Consider the following 23,378-nt stretch of genomic DNA (forward strand, 5'->3'; position numbering starts at 1 on the left):
CGAACTGTAACAGGGGAGCCATCTAGCGAGCATTTGATACAAACACTACACGGCAGTAAAAGTAAGGGCCCTGACCCCTCGAATGCACCGACCCCGAGCCCCTGTGAAAACTGAAAAATTGGCCTGAGGTAAATTAGGAGTTAGGACTCTTCTAACCTCAAATGATTGAGGATTTTACGTATATTTTTTCATCCATTCAGTGCTTATTGTGGAAGCTCAGGAAGCTGCTCACTGAAAAATAAGACTAAATCGAATTTTAAGAAGGCCCCAAGGGCCCAGGCACTTAATTCTGTAGTTCTTGGGTAGTCAAATTTTCAGAAGCCTCTTTTACTGTTTTGGCTGAGTATTTTGGGGAGGGGGGGCACCTCAACAAAATAAAACATCGCAGCTTTTATGACTTATAACGCGACAATTTAAATTTTAAAACTACTACAAAGTTCAAAGCTAGCCTGAAAAACAGAGTAAACAATCTCGAATTGAAATTTGTACTAGGTACTTATTATTTTATTAAAAATGGCATCATCTCAATTCTTAACTTAACATAGTTACGATTACGAATATACATTTAAAAATACATTTTACAAGATTTCTTAGGTATCTCGTTTCCACAGTAAATAATTAAAAAAATTACGCACGTAAACACTTCAAGGCGAAAAAAATGTTCAAAGATTCTTGATTTTTCGCGGCCTGAAGGCTGAAATCATCGAGATCACATAAAAAAAGTCACTTTACTTTCTTGGACGAACTTTAGTCTCATTGATAAAATTTCCAAGTTATGTACGCCGTATTTAAGGAAATGAGAGTTAGAAAATCTATTTAAGTTTTAAAAAGCTCATTAAAATTCCATTAAAAAATATGCATATTTTTTGTAAAAAAAAAAACTGAAATTTTCCAAAATGACAATGATATTTTTAAATAAAAATTTGCCAGGTACTTATTAGTCCGGCATACGACAATAGGAGTAATTGCACCCCTCCCCCCGATCCTCCGGGACAACTTTTTTCTTAACGGGGACATCCTAAGGAACATATTAAAGCAAACTTGCCCCCAAAAAAGTTGGCCTTACTAACAAAATGGCGGCCATTTTGATTGACAGGTCAGCCGAAATCGCAAATTTTGCGTTTCAACATAGGACTTGCACGAAATTTTTCAAACTTTACAAAGGTAGATCGAAAGATCATGCAAAAATTCATCACCTGTCAAAATTTCAAGTGCTAAAGTGCGTTTTTCGATTTTTGGTGAATTTTTGAAAATCGAATTTAGGCCAAAAATGAGGGGAAAAATCAAAATTTTACCAAATTGACCAAAAAGGCTGGAATTTGAGATACACCCTATTTTCGACATGCCAAATCGATTGGAAACTGTTTCAAACCGTTTTGAGCAGTTCTGGAGCCTCCAGCAGATTTTTGAAAATCCCCACAAAATTTTAACAAAATGGAGTTGGAAAGCCAAAATTTATTCTGCAAACTAATTTCAATACGCTACGAAGTCACCTGCAGGAGGATTTCAAGTCGTTTTATAGCCTCCGGCGACTTTTTGAAAATTTCTGAAGCCTCCATCAGATTTTTGAAATTTTAAATTTTCACAAAATTTCATCAAATGGAGATGGAAAGCTGAAATTTACTCTACACTCCAATTTTAAAACCCTCTGAAGACGACTTCGGGTAGGTTCAAATCATTTTGGAGCCTCCAGCGACTTTTTGAAAATTACTGGAGCCTCCAGTAGATTTTTAAAACTTAAAATTTCCCCAAAATTTCATCAAACTGAGGTGGAGAGTCGAAATTCATTCTGCAAACTAATTTCAATACGCTACGAAGTGGGCTGCTGGTGGATTCCAAGTCGTTTTGGAGCCTTCAGCGACTTTTTAAAAGGTTTTATGACATTTTTTTGGAAAATCCTAAAAGTAGCTGGAAGCTTCAAATTTCAAAACCATTTGAAACCTCCATGTAGTCTGCGAAGTAAATTTCAGCTTGCCAACTCCATTTGATAAATTAATGTTGGGGAAATTTCAAGTTTCAAAAATCTACTGGAGGCTCCAGTAATTTTTAAAAAAGTCGCTTGAGGCTCTAAAATAACTTGAACCCACCTGAAGTCGTCTTCAGAGGGTGTTAAAATTGGAGTGTAGAGTAAATTTCAGCTTTTCATCTTCATTTGATGAAATTTTGTGAAAATTTAAAGTTTCAAAAATCTGCTGGAAGTTTCAGTAATTTTCAAAAAGTCACTGGAGGCTCCAAAACGACTTGAAATTCACCTGCAGTACTGCGTAGCGTATTGAAATTAGTTTTTACAATAAATTTTAGCTTTACAACTCCAATTCGATGGAATTTTGTGAGAATTTCGATTTTCGAAAATCTGCTGGAGGCTCCAGACCTGCTCAAAACGGGTTGAAACCGTTTCCAATCGATTTGGCATGTCGAAAATAGGGTATATCCCAAATTTCAGCTTTCTTGGTCAATTTGGCAAAATTTTGATTTTTTCTCTCATTTTTGGCCAAAATGGGATTTTCAAAAATTCACCAAAAATCGAAAAACGCACTTTAGCACTTGAAATTTTGACAGATGATAAATTTTTGCATGATCTTTCGATCTACTTTTGTAAAGTTTGAAAAATTTCAGGCCAACTTTTTTTGGGGCAAGTTTGCTTTAAAATGTTCCTTAGGATGTCCCCTTTAAGAGAAAAGTTGTCCCGGAGGATCGGCGGGGGGGGGTTGCAATTACTCCTATTGTCATATACCGGACTATATACAATGCACAGGTACATATATACGTGTTTGAACAGGAAGAAAATCCGAGACATTTCACTGAAAATTGACCACTACACAATTGGTTCAGACATCATTCCTGAACCTAATGATATCATCATAACCACTTGTTGAGAATGTTGCTGAAGTAACTAAGCACCGGTTAACCGTCACTGTTGCTGAGCTTGCTGCTGTTTCTGCTGCAGCAATCGTCGTTTCTGACGTCTCTCATCTGTTTGTAAATACGAAAAAATACACAATGTTTTGTGAGAGATGTCTTCAATTGAGAAAATTGTAATTTTGGATTTTTTTTCTCATTTACCTAATTCTTTGTGTATTTGGTAATACTTCTCGCCTAGCATATGGTAGTACTCCGACTGCAAAAATGAAATGCAATTTATATTATCGCTTTTACTTTGAAGAGAAGTCTAAAAAATACTAAGTTGTGCATGCGCATACTTTGGAATTGGCTGCTTCGTAAATATCACATTCGACTTTTCTCGCATACGATTCTAAATTCTGCATAATACGGTCATTGATATGTGAATTCAACCTTGAACGATCTAAATTGTTACTTGCAGAATTTTGCGCTTCGTTGGGTTCACCAGATCCTCCTGCTGCTTGAGTAGAGCTTGTAGGAAAGATCGCTTGTACTCTGTATCGGCATAAAATTTATACTCATTAATGGGCGATATTACTTCTCTGATCTATAGCGACTGTCTTTCAAAGGTTTATAAACTTACAGTTTCTTTACCAAATGTTCCCTTAGTTCATTAGATATGAGTTTATGCCATTCATTGATAGAGTTCTGTGGAGCTTGCTGCTGTTTTTGCTGCTTCATTTTTTGCAGCAATTGTCGCTCTTTTCGTTTCTCATCTGTTCGTAAACACAAAAAAATTACACAACGTTTTGTTAGAGATGTCATTAATTGACAAAATGGTAATTGTAGAATTTTTTTTCATTTACCCAATTCTTTGTGTATTTTGTAATACTTCTCGCCTAGCAAATGGTAGTACTCCGACTGCAAAATGAAATTTAATCGATATTACTCCTTTTACTTCAAAGAGAATTCTAAAAAAATATTAAATTGCGCTTGTGCATACTTTGGAATTGGCTGCTTCGTAAATTTCACATTCGACTTTTCTCGCATATGATTCTAAATTTTGCATAATATGCTCATTGACATTTGAATTCAACCTTGAACGATTTAAATCGTTATTTGGAAAATTTTGCGCTTCGTTGGGTACACCAGATCCATTACTATCAGATTCTCCTGCTGCTTTAGTAGAGCTCGTAGGAAAAATCGCAGCTACTCTGTATCACCAGAAAATTTGTACGCATTAATGGGCGATATTACTTCATGATCTATATCGACTGTCTTTAGTGTCTTTCATGTAGGTTTATAAACTTACAGTTTCTGTATCAAATGTTCCCTTAGTTCATTATTTATGAGCTTACGCCATTCGATGGTAACGTCCTGTTGAGGCAGCTGCGGTTTCTGCTGCTGCTGCTGCATTTGTTGCTGCAATTGTTGTTCTTTTCGTTTCTGGCGTCTCTCATCTGTACGTAAATACGAAAAAAAATACACGTTCCTTAGAAAAATGTCTTCGATTGGGAAAATAAAATTGTAATCAATAATCATCGAATTTTTTCTCATTTACCCAATTCTTTGTGTATTTTGTAATACTTATCGCTTAGCAAATGGTAGTACTCGGACTGAAAAAATGAAATTAAATTGATATTATTACTCTTACTTCAAGGAGAATTCTAAAAAAATGTTGAGTCGTGCTTGGGCGTACTTTGGAATTGGCAGCTTCGTAAATATCACATTCGACTTTTCTCGCATACGTTTCTAAATTCTGCATAATACGGTCATCGACATGTGAATTCAACCTTGAACGATTTAAATTGTTACTTGGAAACTTTTGCGCTTGGTCAGTTGCACCAGAGCCACCATTACCGGATTCGCCCGCTGCTTGATGGGAGCTCGTAGGAAAGATCGCTTGTACTCTGTATCAGCAGAAAATTTGTATGCATTAATGGGTGATCTTATTTCATGATCTATAGCGAGTGTCTTTCATAAGTTTATGAACTTACAGTTTTTTTACCAAATGTTCCCTTAGTTCATTTTTAATGAGTTTATGCCATTCTTTGGTGACGTTTTGAGGTGTCTCGTCTATTATCGAACTTGCAGACGACGATTCGAATTCAGATGGCTTATGAGATCTATTTAATTGAGCATCATCGTGTTGTATCTGGAGCTGTGGTTTTTCTTGTTTTGTTTCCTGCTCAATACTCGAACATGTGGGCACTGTGCCTTCACTATCCTACGAATAGATCATCACATTGTTGTATTAGTTTAGTTATGAGAATTCATACTCATATTTCACTGTAAAATGAAGTATCCATCGCAAGACTGAATTTTGTCAAGAGTTTTCAATTACAATTAAGATTTTATTTTTTTATGCTGATCTCGTTTTTCAGCTGGATTTCCTTAACGATAAGTGAAATCACCCTCCTTCCTTCCTCACTGTCGAGTGTCGACTTACGTTTTTCCACCAACTAACCTGTACACGGCGACGTAGTAGTCGAGCTTGTTGCAGGCGTCGCTGCGGTTGTTTTTGCTTTATTTTTTGTTTGATACTGGAATATATGGACACAGCGCATTTTGCATTCTGCGAATAGACAAATTACAAGATGAAATTAGTTCAAATACATTTCAAAAGGGAGTGGGGGAAGGAATTGTTGTGTAAGGGTAGTATTTTGCACTCACTTTAGAATGCTTGACGTGATAGAAACACAAGGCTATAAGCTGCTTGCAAATAGTACAATTTCCTTTCACTTTCGGTTTACAAGGCTTACTGGTATGCTTCACAACGCGTTTCATACGCTGACAACTTGCTAATCGGCAAGTAAGGCTTCGACATTGACTAGCGTACTTCAGAGACTGTCTACAGCTATGTATCGATTGTTTTCTTCGTTTCTGTACATCATAGTAAGAAGTCGAACAATCAACGACGAATTAGATTTACATGCTAAAAAATTTCACCGGTAGTGAATTAAGAAAACCATACTACGATAGTAGGAATTCGTACTCGATGAGGAAGTTGTTCATCTTCTTGGGGTACTGATGTACAATCATTGTCTAATTCCATAGATACTTCTGGGTTGGTTTGGGTCTCGGATGATGGTGGAGTGTTAATCTCAGAATCCATAGCAGATGTATCCATTTAATGAGGATGTCCTTTTTGCGGTAGGTGATCACAAATGCAATGGACGAATGGTCGAAATTCTAAACGAAATGCAATAGAAGACAGAGACAGAATTAGGAGAGAAATCACAAAGGTCCAATAATTATTGTATAAAGCTTTAATCTAAGACTTACATAGTATCCAATTATCCATAGTATCCACAATTCACATCCACGAAAGTATTTCGTATTAGAGGTTTAATGAATACTTAAAAATTCGGTAATTGATTGTAATTTGTATTAAAATTAAAAAGGTAAAAAGATAATTATGATAACAAAAAGGGAAAAAAGGGTTGTAAAAATGGGAATTACTGTAAGCAGTGTAACCAGATATGAAAACAAAATTCTCAAATCAAATGCTACAAATGAAAAAACGTAAAAAAAACGCGTACCGAACCGGTTCTCATCTTTAGCAAACAGCTTCATGTATCTTCTTGTAGTTTTTCGTTGAGAGGAAATGAAATGATTGAGAGGAAAGAAGGAGCTTAGTTAAAAATCATCCCATGTACATACATTGCTTGTTGTTAGGTTTAGATATTGAGAGGCTGTTTGAGATACTGATTTTCTAACCGCTTATCCAGCTCGTTAGGTTCTTCTTAATAAATTATCTTCCTCTCTGATCATTGATCATAAACGAGCAATCATTACAATATTCTCACGAAGATCTAAACGTATCTATTCCACTTAGCCCTTAGGTAGGTAGGTCTATTAACTGAATCAATTCAAGCACCGAACAAGTCATGAAAGAAAAAGCCACTCCGGTATAAGAATAAACACTCGATACATTGCAATAAGAAACAACTTATATATTCTTTAATGTTACCGAAATTCATCATACTGTCGATATATACACACTTGCTGCTTGATTAATATAAAATAAATTCGGAGTAATCTTGTTGAGCCACGGCGACCACACAGTTGTTATCTGTATCCGACTGTACAACTTTTGTTTCTGTGATACTACGTTGTTGTTGTTGTTTCTTGATGGAATTTTTGCTAGGTGGCAGAGATCTTTCGAGTGCCGGAGCCGGAGCGCCACTTTGCTGTTGTAGGCCGGGACGACGTTGGTATGGATGAGGATGCTGATAGTGACTTTGACTTTGACTTTTATCTGGCGATACCACCACAGGCACAGGCACTGCTGACGTGAACGAAACCTGAACCGCCATATTACCGCCACCGTTGCCACTACTCAGAATGAGATTGGCAGTTTGCATTTGCTTGATACTATTTTCACCCTGTAACATATGATTGTTTTTCAATAGTCTGATTCAAATTACAAGTACTCTGATAAATGAACGAACATCCGTCGAAAATGGCTAGACTTTTTGCAAGGTGTAAGTATAATAGTTCCCTGATTTCGAAGTTTGAGCATTTAAAACTGATATTTTCTAAATTCAGCGGAATCAATCTGCTTTGGTGGATGAGATAATGCGATATTTTTCGAAGTATTTCTTTATTTTGTCAAAACTCAAAGGCATATTGTAGAAAGAATTAAAACACACGAAATTCAAACTCAACTTTAATCCTATAAGGTACTTCTAAAACAACATCGAAGTAACAGTTCAAAAAAATGCTCTTTTTCACGAAATAAAATTAAAAAGAAAACTCGTTGAAAAAATGAAAAGCCACGATTCAAATTCGGCGCGATATTTCGATATTTCATCGTAGTACACCTGATCGCAAAATGATGAAATTTCAGGCACTTTAAGCTCAACTATCTCATAGATGAACTTACTCTCGAGCCGTCAGGAGCTGCGACACGTTGCCTTTTCACATCACTGATTATCGGAGCCGGAGGAACAACGTCGCCCTCGTCTGTCGGTAGAGATGCCTGCCATGGTGCAGATTTCAGCCATGGAGGTGTAGGCAGTCGAGCTGCGTCCGTGGATAATGACTGAAGCTGTGTCGAAGATCCATTATGTGCTTGAACAGCACCGCTTTGTGGATCGGTTTTGCTAATTGCATTAAGAATTCCTGTAACATATGACAAACATTAATGGAATATTTTTGAAGCGTATGACGATGTAATATACTCACTTGAATAATCGTTTAACGCATCGTATGATAATTGAGACGCGAACGAAGAAACTGCCGAGGTTAACGCTGTGTTTGCGTCGGTCACATCACTTTGGTAACTCGTAGACTTCTGTTGATTACTAAAGCCTGCAAACGAATGTAAATTAGTGAACAAACAAGTTCGTCTTTAAAGCTCAGTGAGATATATGTACACATGTACGTACCCTTTTGCCGGTTCAGATGTCCTTGCTGCTCTATAAAGGCAGATAATAGTTGAACATTCGTCTTCAATATTTCTAATATTTGGTTTCGAGGCGGACACGGAAGAGGTAGCACCTCCAATAAACTTTTCAGCGTTTTACAATGCTGCACGACTTTCTTCGAACTCTCTTCGGCATTCGACGACTTGTTCATTTTATTAGGATTTCTTTTCTCCATGAAACCGAGAATTGCCAACGTTCAAATCTAAACGCTGGGTACGAAACAAAAAGGCAGAGGATTATGAAAATCGCATATTTATGGAATCTTTGGCTTCTATTTTCGTATCCGTAACCAAGTGAGAAATACTTACTCTGAAATCGGTCAACGTTGCATCAACAAAACATCGTTAGAGTTCACTGAATAAATGAACAATTTCACTTGTAGTCATCGCTAATGGATTCCTAGTTTCAACTTTTAGCAAAATTAAACCTGTTTCTATCGAAAAATTGAATAAAATTGCATAATTTTTAGTTATTTTATATTTTAGATAAGAAAAAATGAAATGGGTGATTGTTTACGGTGACGAGAATCAATGTGACCAGCTATGGAAACAATAAATTCCCTACTTTCCAGTAATGCAAATGCATCAACGAAAAAAACAAAAAGGATTTTGTAAAATTAATTTGTAAAAATTTTTCACAAAAAGCTCGTACATAAAAGTTCAAACTTTTTATAATGTAAAAATTTACCTTATAGAATAACATTTTATTTTGGAATATACGAATATAGGTAGATGAAAGTGGAATAAAAATTAAAAAATTCCTAAACAGTATTAATTTTGTTCAATCTTGATCTATGTAATTGGAAGTTTGGAACATATGCTTTTTATGTTGCTTTAGAGAAACTTTTTGGAAAATTTTCATTTACCTAAGTTACATTGAAAATTTATTTTGGAAAATTGAGATATGAAAAAAATGCTCTTTTCGAGCATGTCCTCAAATTCCAATATGGGTGTACGACTCTTTCAAAAAGGAATAATGAGATGACAAAATTACTTGGTTTGAACCCTAAGTGTATCAAGAATTTCGCACTGAATTTTCCGTACACCCAGTGATTGAAGTGTTCAACAACTGTGAATTACGCGACAAAACCTCCGCTCCCTTATTTACTACTCGTGTAAGCCAATAAATTATCATTCTAAATGTCAACCGACGAGTATAACGTTCCTAAAGTCAGCAAATTATCTTTGTCGTTGACCTAAATGGCAACTGGACAGGTGTTAGTTTACACGAATAGGCAATGGACAACACAGAAATGAAAATTGAATCTTTTCGTCAAATTATAATGTAACGTAACCTGCTAAACTAATGTAAGTATTACATTATACTTGTGAACAAAACTTACAAAATGAATTCAAAATTGGATACGGTTTTACAAACGTAGGTACCTACACCGCATCATTTTGCGTAATTTTCTTTCCTGTATCCAAATTTCGGTACCTATCAACTCCATCAAATGTGCGTACAATCATTCGTTCGTGTTTTCCATCCAATTTTCTTGTCTCACGTGTTAATAGAACTATTATTTTAAAAAAAAAAAAACAGTACAATAATTAGTCCTCTTACCTAGTTAATTATCTAAGTAAGTACTTATTTGTATTACATACTTTTCGCTTGCCCAATGAAGAGATGATATTGAATCAACCCTGGTCCCGCTTGCGGATCCATCTTCAATCTGTCAATAAGGTATCTAATAAATATGGGTATAGTTCATTCATAATACATACAATTAATAACTACTATGAATCTTACAATAACTCTAAGTAATCAAATAAAATATCAAATATTTTACATCAAATAAGAGCACATTTTGAGTTGCTTTACTCATAGTTACACTTAGAACAAATGATAGAAATTTATAGGAAATAATTCAAATATAATTTTACGAATGTGTTCCTGCGAATATGATGTCAAAATGTAAATAATAAAAAGCTAATGAATCACTTATGGAATGGTTTCTATTTTCCAGTGTTCTCAAACATAAAACAAGGAGACCTTTTTAATTAAAAAAAAAAAAAAAAACATTTCTATATATAGTTGTCATTTATGATTGTAAATTTTTTGTATTGGTTGCAAGTACATAATTATTTAATATAGTGGAAAATATATGTTTATTATTAATGCTTTCATATCATTTGAGCAATGTTGACAAGCCACTTCGTGTTGATTAATATCTCAGCACAAACTTCAGCAATCTGAATTTTTAAAATTTTGTTATTGCTTTTCGTAGAGTATGCCTACTTTAATGTGTAGATTTCACTTATATTTATTAATCAATACGACCAAGTTTGTTATTGTTTTGTGTAATTAACTGACAGTACCAAACTTGCGTGAGTTGTTCATTTCGCATAAATATATTAATAGGAGGAGTCAGCTTCCTACTGAAAAACTCTTTCAGTATGGTAGCCCTGATACGTGATACGTTTCAAATCTTGCTAATCATGGCCCAATTTTGGCCTAAGAAATCTTCAAAATTGCCGAAATAACATTTTAATTCCAACCCATCTGTTTACCAAACCAGTCCTGAATAAATTACTTTCCTAAAAATGTAAACTCGATATCACTAAATAACAACTTTTATTTTTAAATATCACCAAACCTAATTCAGTAGGTATAATTAATTATGCACAAAAAAGCACAAGTTTGGTAAAAAAAAAAAAAAAATGTACAAAATACAAAATAATAATTTATTCAACATTCATGTTGGTAGACAATTTCAAACCAACTATTTGGTCAAGCCATCTCTATTTGCAAAAAATTAAACTCATAAAAAATTTACAAAGCTATCATTTTATATACATTTTGATACATAAGTTCAAAAAGAAACAATCAAAATGTAAAAAAATCGAGGAAACAGAAAATTTCTAAATTTGATTGATGAAAATAAAAAAAAAATTCCTTCGTTATAGGACTGATAAAAAATCAGAACTTTTTAACAATATTTTCGCCAGTAAAAGCAAGATGAAAGTAAAGAAAATTTCGTTCCATCATCGATCAAATTTCAAATAATAAAACAAGAACAAAAATAAAAAGCAAACAACATAGAAGAAATTTTATCTAAGCAGTAAAATGCTAGAAATCAATAAAGACTGGTTCAAAAACAAGTAAGTATTATACATAAATATTTTTTACATCCAATTAGGATCATAACAAATGAAAATTAACGACGAATATAAATAAACATATCACATTTCACTATTATAACATCGTTAATATTAACAAATCATTGATCTGATGGGTGACAATCGCAAGTTGTAACTCGTAAGAAGAAAACTTTCTCGACGATGCATCGTTGACAAGTGATGCTCGAGATAAAACTGTTGACATTTTCACATATACGGAGAAAGCCCGAAAATGTGTGAGCTAACAAGGTAAAAGGTGATCTGTGTTCATCATTTCTACAAACAGTAAGTTTCTTGACGATATTGTTTCAATCAGGGAGTCTTTTATTTTGAAGAAATGATTTTTCCTGACTTTTCCCTGTTTCTCAGCTACATATTACTTTTTCCAGTTTATCAGGCCCTTCCCTGTTCAAAATACAATTCTCTTCCATTGATGTAACGATCAAAATACTGAGGGAAGAGACAAAATACGTGATGCTATAGTTAAAACTTTGAAAATGGGTATTTTCGTTCACCGGATCGTCGACTCTTTTCATTTTCTCATATTTTACCACGAAATCTTTTCGTTTTTCATTCTTTGGTCTTTTTATTTAGCCCAGATTTACGTAAAGCGTAATCTAATTTTAATCCGGTTCCGGGTGCTGATTTTTTTGTATAACGACGGTGTGGTAAGACGGATTCGGCTGTACGGGAAGCCGAAGACGGATCGAAGGTTAAACGAATTGTATCAGCAATCTGACGCCATTGCTTTGGTAAGAAAATGTAACTATTGTATTGAAATTCCAACGGCTGCTTGAACGAGTCAAGTAACGGCTGAAGTACATCTTTTTCGTAAATATATTCTCCGCCGAAGGGTATTGACCAATCGGCCGCTACTATAGCGGCCATTTCCTCGTATCGAACTGACATTCCAGGAACAGTTATCACCGGCAATACTCGCAGTTTGGTTACTCCCTTACTCCCGAGCGTCTGTAACAGAGAACCGTACTGGCGACGAATTTGTATAAGGCTTTCGGTTAGCCCAGCATCGGTAGTGCCGATAGATAACAGAACGTTTTCTGGTAGTCGCGGATACGTATTAAGCGTCTCTGTAAGCTGCGAAATGGATAAATTTTTGTTACACAAAGCCTCGTCTGCGCCGTAAGTTTTATTACAACATACTCGGCGTTCGATACCGTGAACAAACGCGTCACCGAGTAACAATATGTTACCAACGAATAGTCCATTCGAAACCCTGCCATCGGGGAAATCGTACCCAGCGATAACGTATCCTTTCGGGTACCTGTTGCTAGGTTTAAATGGCAATAACGTTTTCGGATCTAATTTGAACATTTTTATATACGCTTGTTCGAAGAACTCCATTTGCGTCGATGGTTCATCACGTTCGTAAGCTAAGGCTCCCTCAGCTACTTCAAGAACGGCTGGTAAATCGGACGTTTCTGATTCAGATTTAGATTTTTTTGAACGTTTTCGTGCACTGTGACAGGTAGGGGTAGGTTGCACAATACTTGGCAATGATTCTACATCTAAACCACTCGGTAATGGTACAGGTATATTCATGAGCGGTACAGGAGCAGTATCGGCGGCTAGCAAAGCAAGGGCTTTTCGTTTTTTCTTTTCTCTATTTTTTCCAACGGGACGAGGTGCTCGGTTCTTGTTTCCAGACTTGTTTTTATTTTTCACATCTAGAGAAAAAAATGATTTTTTCATTAGGATGTTTCATACTCTCATTGGAGATATTGTGGAACGTTTGAACCACTTCTAAGCTAAACAGTATGTACTTACTCTGTACATCTTGGCCAATAAACGCTCCAAAGAGCCGAACATTCGCCTTCAATATGTCCAGGACTTCATTTTGCGGAGGTCTCGGTCTAGGCAGCCCTCCCAGCAGTCGCTCCAAAGTTCGACATTGTAGCAGCATCAAGTTTGTATTAACGTCATCGTTCGGTTCCTCGTCCATTCTAGCAGGGATATCTTCTTCTCATGTAACCAGAATTACAAATCTCCAAATTCTAAACAATGATGACAGTTTTATTTTAAAAATAGAATATTTATTGCACTTTGGGGTCTTTGGGTTCTTATAACTGATTTCGTGTTGTAACTTCGTTAGAGTACGTACTTGAAATCGATGAGTGATGCATTAACACAATATCATTATTGAATCAAAATACATAAAATGAACAATTTTGACTGAACTTAATGGCTAAATACATTCATAGTTTCAATTTTTAAATGAAAAATGAAATTCGGTTTTCTTGATTGAAAAATCTAGTGATAAGAAATGAAAATGTTTTGATTGTTGTTTTTGTTTTTTGTGGACCAGAGTCTGTTTTGTCAGTTCGCAGGTGGATGTGGTGCACTGAATGAATTCGACATGGTTTGGTTTTATAATTCAATTCTATTTTTCTCTAGTAAACGAATTAAAATTTCATTTTTAAAACGATGAATCAATGTTTCAAAGTCTAACTTATCATTTTATCAATGAAAACATTTCAAAAATGAAAAATTTAATTGTGCTGGGAAAAATTGCTTCAAAATTGGTGATAGAAAATAATTGAAACTACAAACTAAAAAAATCTGAAACTTGAAATATTGAAAGTTGAAAGTCTCAATCCGAAACTGGTTAAAAAGAACTGAATTTTAAATGGAGAAATTCAAATTCAAAATTGAAACTGAATCTTTCAAAATATTACGAATTTGATGGGGAAAAAGTGGAACTAAAACTGCAGTCTGCAACCGGAAAAAGAAAATTGGTCATTCCATGTCAACTCAAACCAACGTTTTTGAGTCATGTCTTTCGATTTCGCTCAAATTTTTTTTACAATACCCACCAAGTAAGAAATAACCCCGCAATCAGTTTGGTCCCAGCCCCCTCAAGGGGCCGGTGGAAGGGCTTCCATTATTTTCACATTGTCTCGACTCAGTCTCGAGGTACTCAACTTCAGCAGCCCATTCCTCCAAAACTATGATACTTTGACCAAAACTGATTTCACAGTTCGAAAGGGCATTGCATTTAGAACTTTTTAAGCATTTTGAAATTTTCAAAAGTTGAAAGTTGAACTTTCAAATTGAAAGTTCAAATTTCAAAATGGCGCTGTAAGTGGGAGCTACCATTTAAAATTTTGAAAAAATTTCCATAGATGTACCTTTTGATGCTTTTTTGAAATATTCAAGTTTCGAGATGGGATCTCTTAATCGAGGGGGAGCACCCCCACCCCCAATTTTGTGTGAAACTTTCGAAAGAAAATCTGGGGCATGTGACATATCGAATTCTATGTTTTTGGTGACGCTGAACACGAATATGACGTCAGATTTTTTGATAGGACATTAGGACCCCATTCATGGCTCTCAGCACCTCCCCAAAAGGGGTAAAAGTTCAAAAAAGCGTTTTGTTCGTGTGACATATGAAATAGTATGTTTTCGATATCGCTGAACACGAATATTGCGATAATTTTTTTAATCGACCTCACCCATGGCCCCCTGAACCTCCCCCCATAAGGTAAAAGTCCAAAAAAACTGTTGGGGGCCGTGGATGGGGTCCAATAAATCAAAAATCTGACGTCAAATTCGTGTTCAGCGTCACCAAAAACATACTATTCCATGTGTCGCACGAACAAAAACACTTTTTTGAACTTTTACCCTTTTTGGGGAGGTGCTGGGGGCCATGGACGGGGTCCTATCAAAACTCTGACGTCATATTCGTGTTTCGCGTCACCAAAAACATAGAATTCGATATGTCACATGCCCCAGATTTTCTTTCGAAAGTTTCGCCCAAAATTGGGGGTGGGAGTGCTCCCCCTCCATTAAGAGATCCCATCTCGAAACTTGAATATTTCGAAAAAGCATCAAAAGGTACATCTATGGAAATTTTTTCAAAATTTTAAATGGTAGCTCCCACTTACAGCGCCATTTTGAAACTTGAACTTTCAATTTGGAAGTTCAACTTTCAGCTTTTGAAAATTTCAATAATTATGCTTAAAAAAGTTCTAAATGCAATGCCCTTTCGAACTGTGAAATCAGTTTTGATCAAAGTATCATAGTTTTGGAGGAATGGGCTGCTGAAGTTGAGCACCTAGAGACAATGTGAAAATAATGGAAGCCCCCCCCCACCCGCCTCCTGAGGGGGCTGGGACCAAACTAATTGCGGGGTTCTTACTTACTGGGTTGGTATATATTGTAAAAAACCTTTGAACGAAATCGAAAGATATGACTTTCAAAATCGCCTTTTTTTGGTTGAGTTGACATGGAATGACCCTAAAATGAAAAATATATCTTTTTTTTGCCCCCTAATCAGCTTTTTGCTGAAATTGTCAAAATCTAGCTTTTTGCAAAAAAGTGACAAAAATTCGCGTTTCAGCGAAATTTTCAACAAATTTCACTTTTTTCTCTAGAAATTCCAAAAAGACTTTTTTTTAAAACTATTGTTCAAAATTCTAGCTTTTTGGACGAAAATTGCCGAAAAGCCTTTCGTCTCGCTAAAATTGTCAAAATGTTGCATTTTGCCAAAAATTCTCAAAAATGAAAAAATGCTGGTTTTTGGCAGAAAGGCTAATTTTTTCATTTTTTTGAGAATATCTCAAAAAGCCTCACATTTATCAAAAAATTGTTCAAGTCTCGTTTTTTCTTTTTGACAGAAATTTTTAGAAAAATTAAAAATCAAAAATGGGTACCTACCTAGGTAGTTAGATATCATTTTTAGCCTTTAGGCTCCTATGCTCCTAATTACTTGACAAAATGTTGTATTTTTTTTTCTTCTAAAATTGTCATTGCTCTTGCTTTTTTCACAAAAATGTTTACTTCCTTTTTTTTTCAAGAATCGCCCAAATGTGTTGGTTTTTCCTTTTCAGCATTCAGAATTTACTAAAAGTGTCACTTTCTGCAGTTTCTGTTCTGCCAATAATTCCCAAAGGCCAAAAGGTTCTGCTTTCTTCTAAGATTGCAAAGTTTCGCTTTTTGCCAACAATTATTTTTTTTGCCTGAAATTGCAAACATTCTCACTTTGTTGCCAAAAGGCAAAAATTGCCAAAAAGTTGCAAAATCAGTCCAACTTTTCAAAATTTGATAATACAGACCGTTTTCTTTTCTCATTTATTTAATTAGGTAAAAATATGTTTTTTTACATGTTTTCATTTTTTTTAGGTTACATTTCGGTTTACTTTTTCGAGATTTTCGTTTACCAAAATGCTTTCTTTTTGGAGAAAAAATTGAGTGCGAGCCTCTGTTTATTTTCGTTTTTTATTTAGGTGCATAGCTAATTGATTATTAGTTGAAATTGAAAACTATGAATTTTAGAGCAATTCTACTTATTTATTATTTTTTTTCATCATTATTTGATCATTTGTAAGTTTGAAATATCACTAAATTTAAATTTATGTTGAATATAAAATTTGATATTTTTTGTATCTATACATTAAAAAACGCACCCCATCCACCTGTGAACCGACAAAACAGACTCTGATCGATGAGAATCAGTGTAGCCAAGGAAAAACAATAAAAATCTCACAATTTTTATAAGTAGTGGATTTAATTTAAGCAAGATTTAAATTAAAATTTAATATAATTAAACGAAAAGGTGTCGTGTATCAATATTTCTCCCATAATTTACCATTACGAATGGTTCGTAGTGGGGCAAAAAAAGGTGAGCTGAAGGGAGGGAAAAGTGCATATAAATAGGAAAGCACAGTTACAGAGCACTCAGAAATGAAGTATAAAATCTTCTGGAGAAAAGAGAGAAACCATCACAAATCGACTCAGGAGGTCGAATTCAGTTCAATTTTTTCATGGAGAATGAACAAAATTTGGAATTTAAAAAAGAGGCAGAAATGAATTTTAGCAGCTGAAATTTGCGTTGATGGAGTATTTTGGGGTTTCTTACGATTTTCCCTTGGCCTATCTTCTCTGTCAGGATTACAATTTTGGACTCTTGACTGAAGCATAAGTTGAAAAAATAAATTACCTACTCTGGTAAAAATGAAAAAAAAAATATGTATTTTTAATTTTTTAGATAGATATTACAAAAATTCATTTTACAAAATAAATGATTTTTTGTTTGTGCGACATGAAAATAATTAATTTAACGTTTAATTTACCTACTGTACAAATTTTTTCGTTTTAAAGATAATAAATAATAAAACTGACAAAACTCTCATTTCATATGGGTAGTTTTATAGTTGTTACACTTCAATTAAAAAATAACAATCTCGTTTCAAAGAGGGAAAAAAAGAAAGAAAAAAAACAAAATTGATGGACCTCTCATTTTTGGGTACATTTTCTATTAAAATAAAAAACACAATTATTGCAATTACCTAGGTAAATAAATAATTCCACAACCAACAACAGCTACACGTACCCTTCATACAGAGAAATTATAATGAAGAGAGAACAAAATGAAGAAGAGGAACTGTATAGCATCTCACAGAACACAACTGGAACCAAGTCGATCATTATGAATCCCCATAAGAAATTTTGATAGAAAATCAGGATTTTCAACAGAAAATTTTTTCAAATAGTTCAATCGAAGGTGGAAGCCCTGGTCAAAAATTTTAAACGTTCAAAAAAGACTAGAAAAAAATAAAAAAGGGGTAAAATGGTAAAATTGAGACCATCTCCAAATTTGACCAAACTGAACCAAAAGGTTTGTTTCGATGAAAACCCATTTTATATTTTTTTTCAGTCGATTTCCTGAGCCCTAGGACGGATTTTCCTAGAAATAAAACTTGAAAAAATTTTTTACAGAATTCAATTTTCTGCTTTTTTTTAAAAAAAAATTCCGGTTAGGATCAACATTTTTGAGGGGCGTACTGATACTTTAGAGGACCGAAGGAGATATAAATACCCAATTTTTTGGAAAAAATTAAGATTTTTTGATACCCAACAGAATTACGTAATTTCATTACTCAATCATATCAAAATTACTCATTGATTTGATCGATTTTCGATCTATATTTCATTCATGGTCCATTCAAATACTTTTGAGCGTTCCTCTTGTTCTATTTTTCGCATCAATTTCAGTCTTTTCCGCAGAAATTCAAATATTAACAAAAACAAAAATAAAAATAAAAAATAAACAACGCAAAAAAAAACTTCATCAAAACATTGGTAAAAGCGGGTTCAAAAACAAAAGTTCATCTTATTAGGAACACAGCAAATCAATAAGGAATAGTTATACCTAAAACATTTACCTACATCGTGAATTACAATCATTACTTTCATCACTGATATCGACAAATCATTAATACATTGCAACGATGAAGAAAATACGTAGATCGAAATATCAATTGCAGCTAGAATCACAATGTCATCTTCGTGCTACGAAGGTACATAAAAGGCAAATCATCTGGGTTCGTCACTTCCAGGAACAGTAAGTTTTACGACGGTTTATTCGAGTTCAACATTACGTGCTCTTCCGTCCACGTTACAATTTTCAAAATCTTTTCACTTTTTCGTAACAGTTACGATTAGTTACCGATAAAACTGAATCTTATCGGAAATCAAACTCCATTGCTTGGGTGTCAAAACCAAAGAATCGTTCTCAACTCTGAGTGGTTCGTCGAACGAGTTCAAAGCGCTCTGAATAAGATCACTTTCGAAAATATAATCACCACCGAAAGTTGTCGACCAATTTTCCGATACCATAGAAGCTACCGCGTGGTATTGAACTGACATACCGAGAAAAGTCATTATGGGCAGTACGTGCAGTCTGCGTACTCCCAAACTCCACAGAATCTGTAATAAATGAACATACTGGCGACGAACTTCGATAAAGTTGTACCTGTACAGAGCATCGGTATTACCGATAGATAACAAAACATTTGCTGGCAGCTGTGAAAACCTCGCGACCGCAGCTAAAAGCTGTGGAATAGTTAAATGACTGTTATATAAAGTGTGGTCAAATTTATGTTTATAACTCCTTGTAATATAGTTACAAACGCCGGAAACATAACCGTCGCCAAGCATCAAGATATTTCCAACGAATGCCACCCTCGAAACACTATCATTACAACATGTGTGTTCAGCTACAACATATTTCGAGGGGTACCAACCGATAACTTCGAATGGCAATAATGATTTCGGATCTAACCCATACGCTCGCTGATACCGTCCGTCAAGATATTTCCTCACATTTTTTGAAAAACGTCTTTTGGCAGGAGGAATTTCTTCGAGTCGCGAAAGCGCAGTTGAAGGTTTTTCGCGACGACGTTGTTTATCACTGTTCTCAGTTACAGAATTACATTTTGATGAAGGTATCTCATCATTCTCTGTTCTATCTTCATCGCTGGTGGAGGAATCCGATCCTTCGGAAGATGAAGAATTCGATTCACGGGGCGGATGCGGAACTTCGTCGTTCTTCGTTTGCGACTCATCTTGATTCTTGTTATCTACTAAAGTCAAATTATTATCATCACTATAATGTACTTATTAGGCTATATTGTGATTTGACTAGCACTTCGTGACTTTCTAAGGAGATGTTCGGTTATCTCATCGCAGATATGAGGAACGTCCTTTCTGCGACGTTTGCGACTCAGTGGTATGTACTTACTATGTGGCCGGTTCCATGGTACATCGTTAATTAGCAACTGGCCCTCTTGCTTAATAAATTTTGCGAATAGCTCGACATTACTCTTTAATATTTCTAGGATCTCGTCTTGCGGAGGGCTCGGTAAAGGCAACTCCTCTAATAGATGTTTCAGAGTATCGCAATGATGCAGCATTTCGTTGGAACTCTTGACAGTGTTCAGCAACTCATCCATTTTATTCGAATATCTTTCGAATTCTAAACAATATGGTAACGAAACAAAGAAGCAGAGTTTATAATTAAGTCGATTATGTATCGAATTTCGGACATACCTAGGGGTTCTAAATACAGTTACATATTTACATTGTAACTTTGTAGCTATATCCACTTACTTTGGAATCGACTAACGTTGCATTAAGATCATTTTGACTCGTGTAAATACAATACACAATTTTACTCGTAATTATGGCTAATACATTCCTAATTTCAACATTAGATGCATAAGACTAGTTTCTTTTCTAGTAAATTTCTTTTAAAATGAGAATTTACTTGAATTCTTTCAGCAAATTGCATTGCTGTTGCTGATAAGAAGTGATTTGGAATTTGATAAGATGTTGATTGTTTTTGAGAATCAGTGTAGCCAGGTTGAAGTATACGTAACTAAATTAATCAGTCAAAACAAAACTCAAAAATTCAAAATGATTAATGTAAAATAAAAAATAATTAATCAACCAATCAATCAATCAATTCAATAAATCCACGAAGTTGAAACTACTGTTATAAGGGTTCTTAAAGGCAGCTATATAATTTTTGGTGACCATTTTTGACCCCGAAAAATCAAAATGAGCCCCAAAGCCAAATAGTCCGGCATAAATTATGACAATATGAGTAATTGCACCCCCCCCCCCGCCGATCCTCCGGGACAACTTTTTTCTTAGAGGGGACATCCTAAGGAACATTTTAAAGCAAACTTGCCAAAAAAAAGTTGGCCTTACTAACAAAATGGCGGCCATTTTGATTGACAGGTCAGCCGAAATCGCAGATTTTGCGTCTTAACATAGGACTTGCACGAACTTTTTCAAACTTTACAAAGGTAGATCGAAAGATCATGCAACAATTTATCACCTGTCAAAATTTCAAGTGCTAAAGTGCGTTTTTCAATTTTTGGTGAATTTTTGAAAATCAAATTTAGGCCAAAAATCAAAAATGATGGAAAAAATCAAAATTTTACCAAATTGACCAAGAAAGCTGAAATTTGGGATATACCCTATTTTCGACATGCCGAATCGATTGGAAACGGTTTCAACCCGTTTTGAGCAGTTCTGGAGCCTCCAGCAGATTTTTGAAACTCGAAATTCCTACAAAATTCCATCAAATTGGAGTAGTAAAGCTGAAATTTACTCTACACTCCAATTTCAACACCCTCTGAAAACGACTTCTGGTAGATTTCAAGTCATTTTAGAGCCTCCGACGACTTTTTTGAAAATTACTGGAGCCTCCAGTAGATTTTTGAAACATGAAATTTCCCCAAAATTTCATCAAACCAAGATGGAGAGTCGAAATTCATTCTGCAAACTAATTTCAATACGCTACGAAGTTGATTGCTGGTGGATTTCAAGTCGTTTTGGAGCCTCCAGCGACTTTTTGAAAGGTTGTATGGCGTTTTTTTTTGGAAAATTGAAATTTCCTTAAAGTAGGTAACTGGAATCTTGAAAACCATTTGAAACCACCATGTATAGTCTGCGAAGTAAATTTCAGCTTGCCAACTATATTTGATAAATTAATGTTGGGGAAGTTCCAATTTAAGTTTCAAAAATCTACTGGAGGCTCCAGTAATTTTCAAAAAAGTCGCTGGAGGCCCTAAAATGGCTTGAACCCACCTGAAGTCGTCTTCAGAGGATGTTAAAATTGGAGTGTAGAGTAAATTTCAGCTTTCCATCTACATTTGATGAAATTTTGTGAAAATATAAAGTTTCAAAAATCTGCTGGAGGCTCCAGTAATTCTCAAAAATAAGTCGCTGGAGGCCCTAAAATTACTTGAACCCACCTGAAGTCGTCTTCAGAGGGTGTTAAAATTGGAGTGTAAAGTAAATTTCAGCTTTCCATCTCCATTTGATGAAATTTTGTGAAAATTTAAAGTTTCAAAAATCTGATGGAGGTTTCAGAAATTTTCAAAAAGTAGCTGGAGGCTCCAAAACGACTTGAAATTCACCTGCAGTACTTCGCAGCGCATTGAAATTAATTTTTAGAATAAATTTTAGCCTTACAACTCCAAATTGATGGAATTTTGTGGGAATTTCGAGTTTCAAAAATCTGCTGGAGGCTCCAGAACTGCTCAAAACGGGTTGAAACCGTTTCCAATCGATTTGGCATGTCGAAAATGGGGTGTATCCCAAATTTCAGCTTTCTAGGTCAATTTGGTAAAATTTTGATTTTTTCCATCATTTTTTGGCCTAAATTTGATTTTCAAAAATTCACCAAAAATCGAAAAACGCACTTTAGCACTTGAAATTTTGACAGGTGCTGAATTGTTGCATGATCTTTCGATCTACCTTTGTAAAGTTTGAAAAAGTTCGTGCAAGTCCTATGTTAAGACGCAAAATCTGCGATTTCGGCTGACCTGTCAATCAAAATGGCCGCCATTTTGTTAGTAAGGCCAACTTTTTTTTTGGCAAGTTTGCTTTAAAATGTTTCTTAGGATGTCTCCTTTGAGAAAAAAGTTGTCCCGGAGGATCGGCGAGGGGTGCAATTACTCCTATTGTCATATGTCGGACTAAAATATCTAAAAGGTGTAAATTTGAAAATTTTCAAAAAATTTGAAAACCATAAATTTAATTTAGACCCCAAAATGAGCTCCAAAGAAGAGGTACGTACAAAATCAAAAAAATACAATATGGGTCCCGAAAGTTGGATTTCTAAAGATTCGAAATTTATTTTTAAACTTTGAAGATTATTAATTTTTTTTTCATTATTGACTCCAAATACCAAAATTGGCTCCAAAGGAGAGTAAGTTTCATGTACTAAGTACAAAATTGAAAATTTTCATAAGGAGACAGTATTTGTATCAAAATGTGACTTTCTGAGGGTGCAGAATTTATTTTTGAAGGTCATTTGACCTAAACTCCTGAGATATGTACGTATTCTTAAAGCAAGAGTCATTTTTTTCGATGTTGGAGAGTTCAAAAATTCACTGGAGGCTCTAGAATGGCTCGAAACTGTCACAAATCAACAGCTTTTTACGTTGGTTCAATTGAAAAAAATGAAATAAATAGAGAACGAGTCAACTTGAAATTTAAAAAAAATGCCAAAAATATTCGCGTTGATGGAATATTTAATATTTTGGAATCTTTTTCGATTCTTATCTGATCATGCACGGATTGAGGTATCTCCTTCGTAAGGATTAAGGAACAATTCGTGTTAACTTACATTAGGCAGACTATTAAAGAAAGCACATACCTATGCTAACGTAAG

General features: G+C 34.9%; 4 protein-coding genes across 6 annotated transcripts; all 4 read right to left on the reverse strand.

Annotated features, from left to right (window-relative positions):
- Nucleotides 1-476: 476 nt before the first annotated feature.
- On the reverse strand, nucleotides 477-6,282 carry LOC135842224 (probable WRKY transcription factor protein 1). Of its 2 annotated transcripts, none has more exons than XM_065359570.1 (14): nucleotides 6,127-6,282; nucleotides 5,837-6,033; nucleotides 5,515-5,724; nucleotides 5,309-5,416; nucleotides 4,839-5,068; nucleotides 4,541-4,751; nucleotides 4,403-4,457; nucleotides 4,154-4,301; nucleotides 3,845-4,055; nucleotides 3,708-3,762; nucleotides 3,485-3,617; nucleotides 3,201-3,396; nucleotides 3,064-3,118; nucleotides 477-2,973 (listed from the first exon to the last, which is right to left on the reverse strand). In XM_065359570.1, the coding sequence occupies exons 2-14, from the start codon at nucleotides 5,969-5,971 to the stop codon at nucleotides 2,912-2,914; spliced, it is 1,809 nt and encodes a 602-aa protein (XP_065215642.1). In that variant the 5' UTR covers nucleotides 5,972-6,033; nucleotides 6,127-6,282; the 3' UTR covers nucleotides 477-2,911. The 2 variants fall into 2 exon arrangements, with proteins under 2 accessions (XP_065215642.1, XP_065215641.1); XM_065359569.1 differs by having other exon boundaries at nucleotides 5,816-6,033.
- Nucleotides 6,283-6,772: 490 nt separating this feature from the next.
- On the reverse strand, nucleotides 6,773-8,789 carry LOC135842226 (uncharacterized). Its single transcript, XM_065359572.1, has 5 exons — nucleotides 8,582-8,789; nucleotides 8,235-8,482; nucleotides 8,032-8,157; nucleotides 7,730-7,968; nucleotides 6,773-7,229 (listed from the first exon to the last, which is right to left on the reverse strand). The coding sequence occupies exons 2-5, from the start codon at nucleotides 8,446-8,448 to the stop codon at nucleotides 6,858-6,860; spliced, it is 951 nt and encodes a 316-aa protein (XP_065215644.1). The 5' UTR covers nucleotides 8,449-8,482; nucleotides 8,582-8,789; the 3' UTR covers nucleotides 6,773-6,857.
- Nucleotides 8,790-9,537: 748 nt separating this feature from the next.
- On the reverse strand, nucleotides 9,538-13,678 carry LOC135842225 (uncharacterized). The gene is made up of 4 exons (XM_065359571.1): nucleotides 13,512-13,678; nucleotides 13,178-13,404; nucleotides 9,878-13,077; nucleotides 9,538-9,789 (listed from the first exon to the last, which is right to left on the reverse strand). The coding sequence occupies exons 2-3, from the start codon at nucleotides 13,350-13,352 to the stop codon at nucleotides 11,963-11,965; spliced, it is 1,290 nt and encodes a 429-aa protein (XP_065215643.1). The 5' UTR covers nucleotides 13,353-13,404; nucleotides 13,512-13,678; the 3' UTR covers nucleotides 9,538-9,789; nucleotides 9,878-11,962.
- A 4,238-nt stretch (nucleotides 13,679-17,916) lies between these two features.
- Nucleotides 17,917-20,513, reverse strand: LOC135843287 (uncharacterized). 2 transcript variants are annotated; one of them, XM_065361115.1, is made up of 3 exons: nucleotides 20,300-20,513; nucleotides 19,932-20,165; nucleotides 17,917-19,770 (listed from the first exon to the last, which is right to left on the reverse strand). In XM_065361115.1, exons 2-3 carry the CDS (start codon nucleotides 20,140-20,142, stop codon nucleotides 18,854-18,856), a joined length of 1,128 nt encoding a protein of 375 aa, XP_065217187.1. In that variant the 5' UTR covers nucleotides 20,143-20,165; nucleotides 20,300-20,513; the 3' UTR covers nucleotides 17,917-18,853. The 2 variants fall into 2 exon arrangements, with proteins under 2 accessions (XP_065217187.1, XP_065217186.1); XM_065361114.1 differs by having other exon boundaries at nucleotides 17,917-19,773.
- Between the last annotated feature and the right edge of the window lie 2,865 nt (nucleotides 20,514-23,378).

This window comes from Planococcus citri, chromosome 4 (genome assembly GCF_950023065.1).
Source record: "Planococcus citri chromosome 4, ihPlaCitr1.1, whole genome shotgun sequence".
Lineage (NCBI taxonomy): Eukaryota > Metazoa > Arthropoda > Insecta > Hemiptera > Pseudococcidae > Planococcus > Planococcus citri.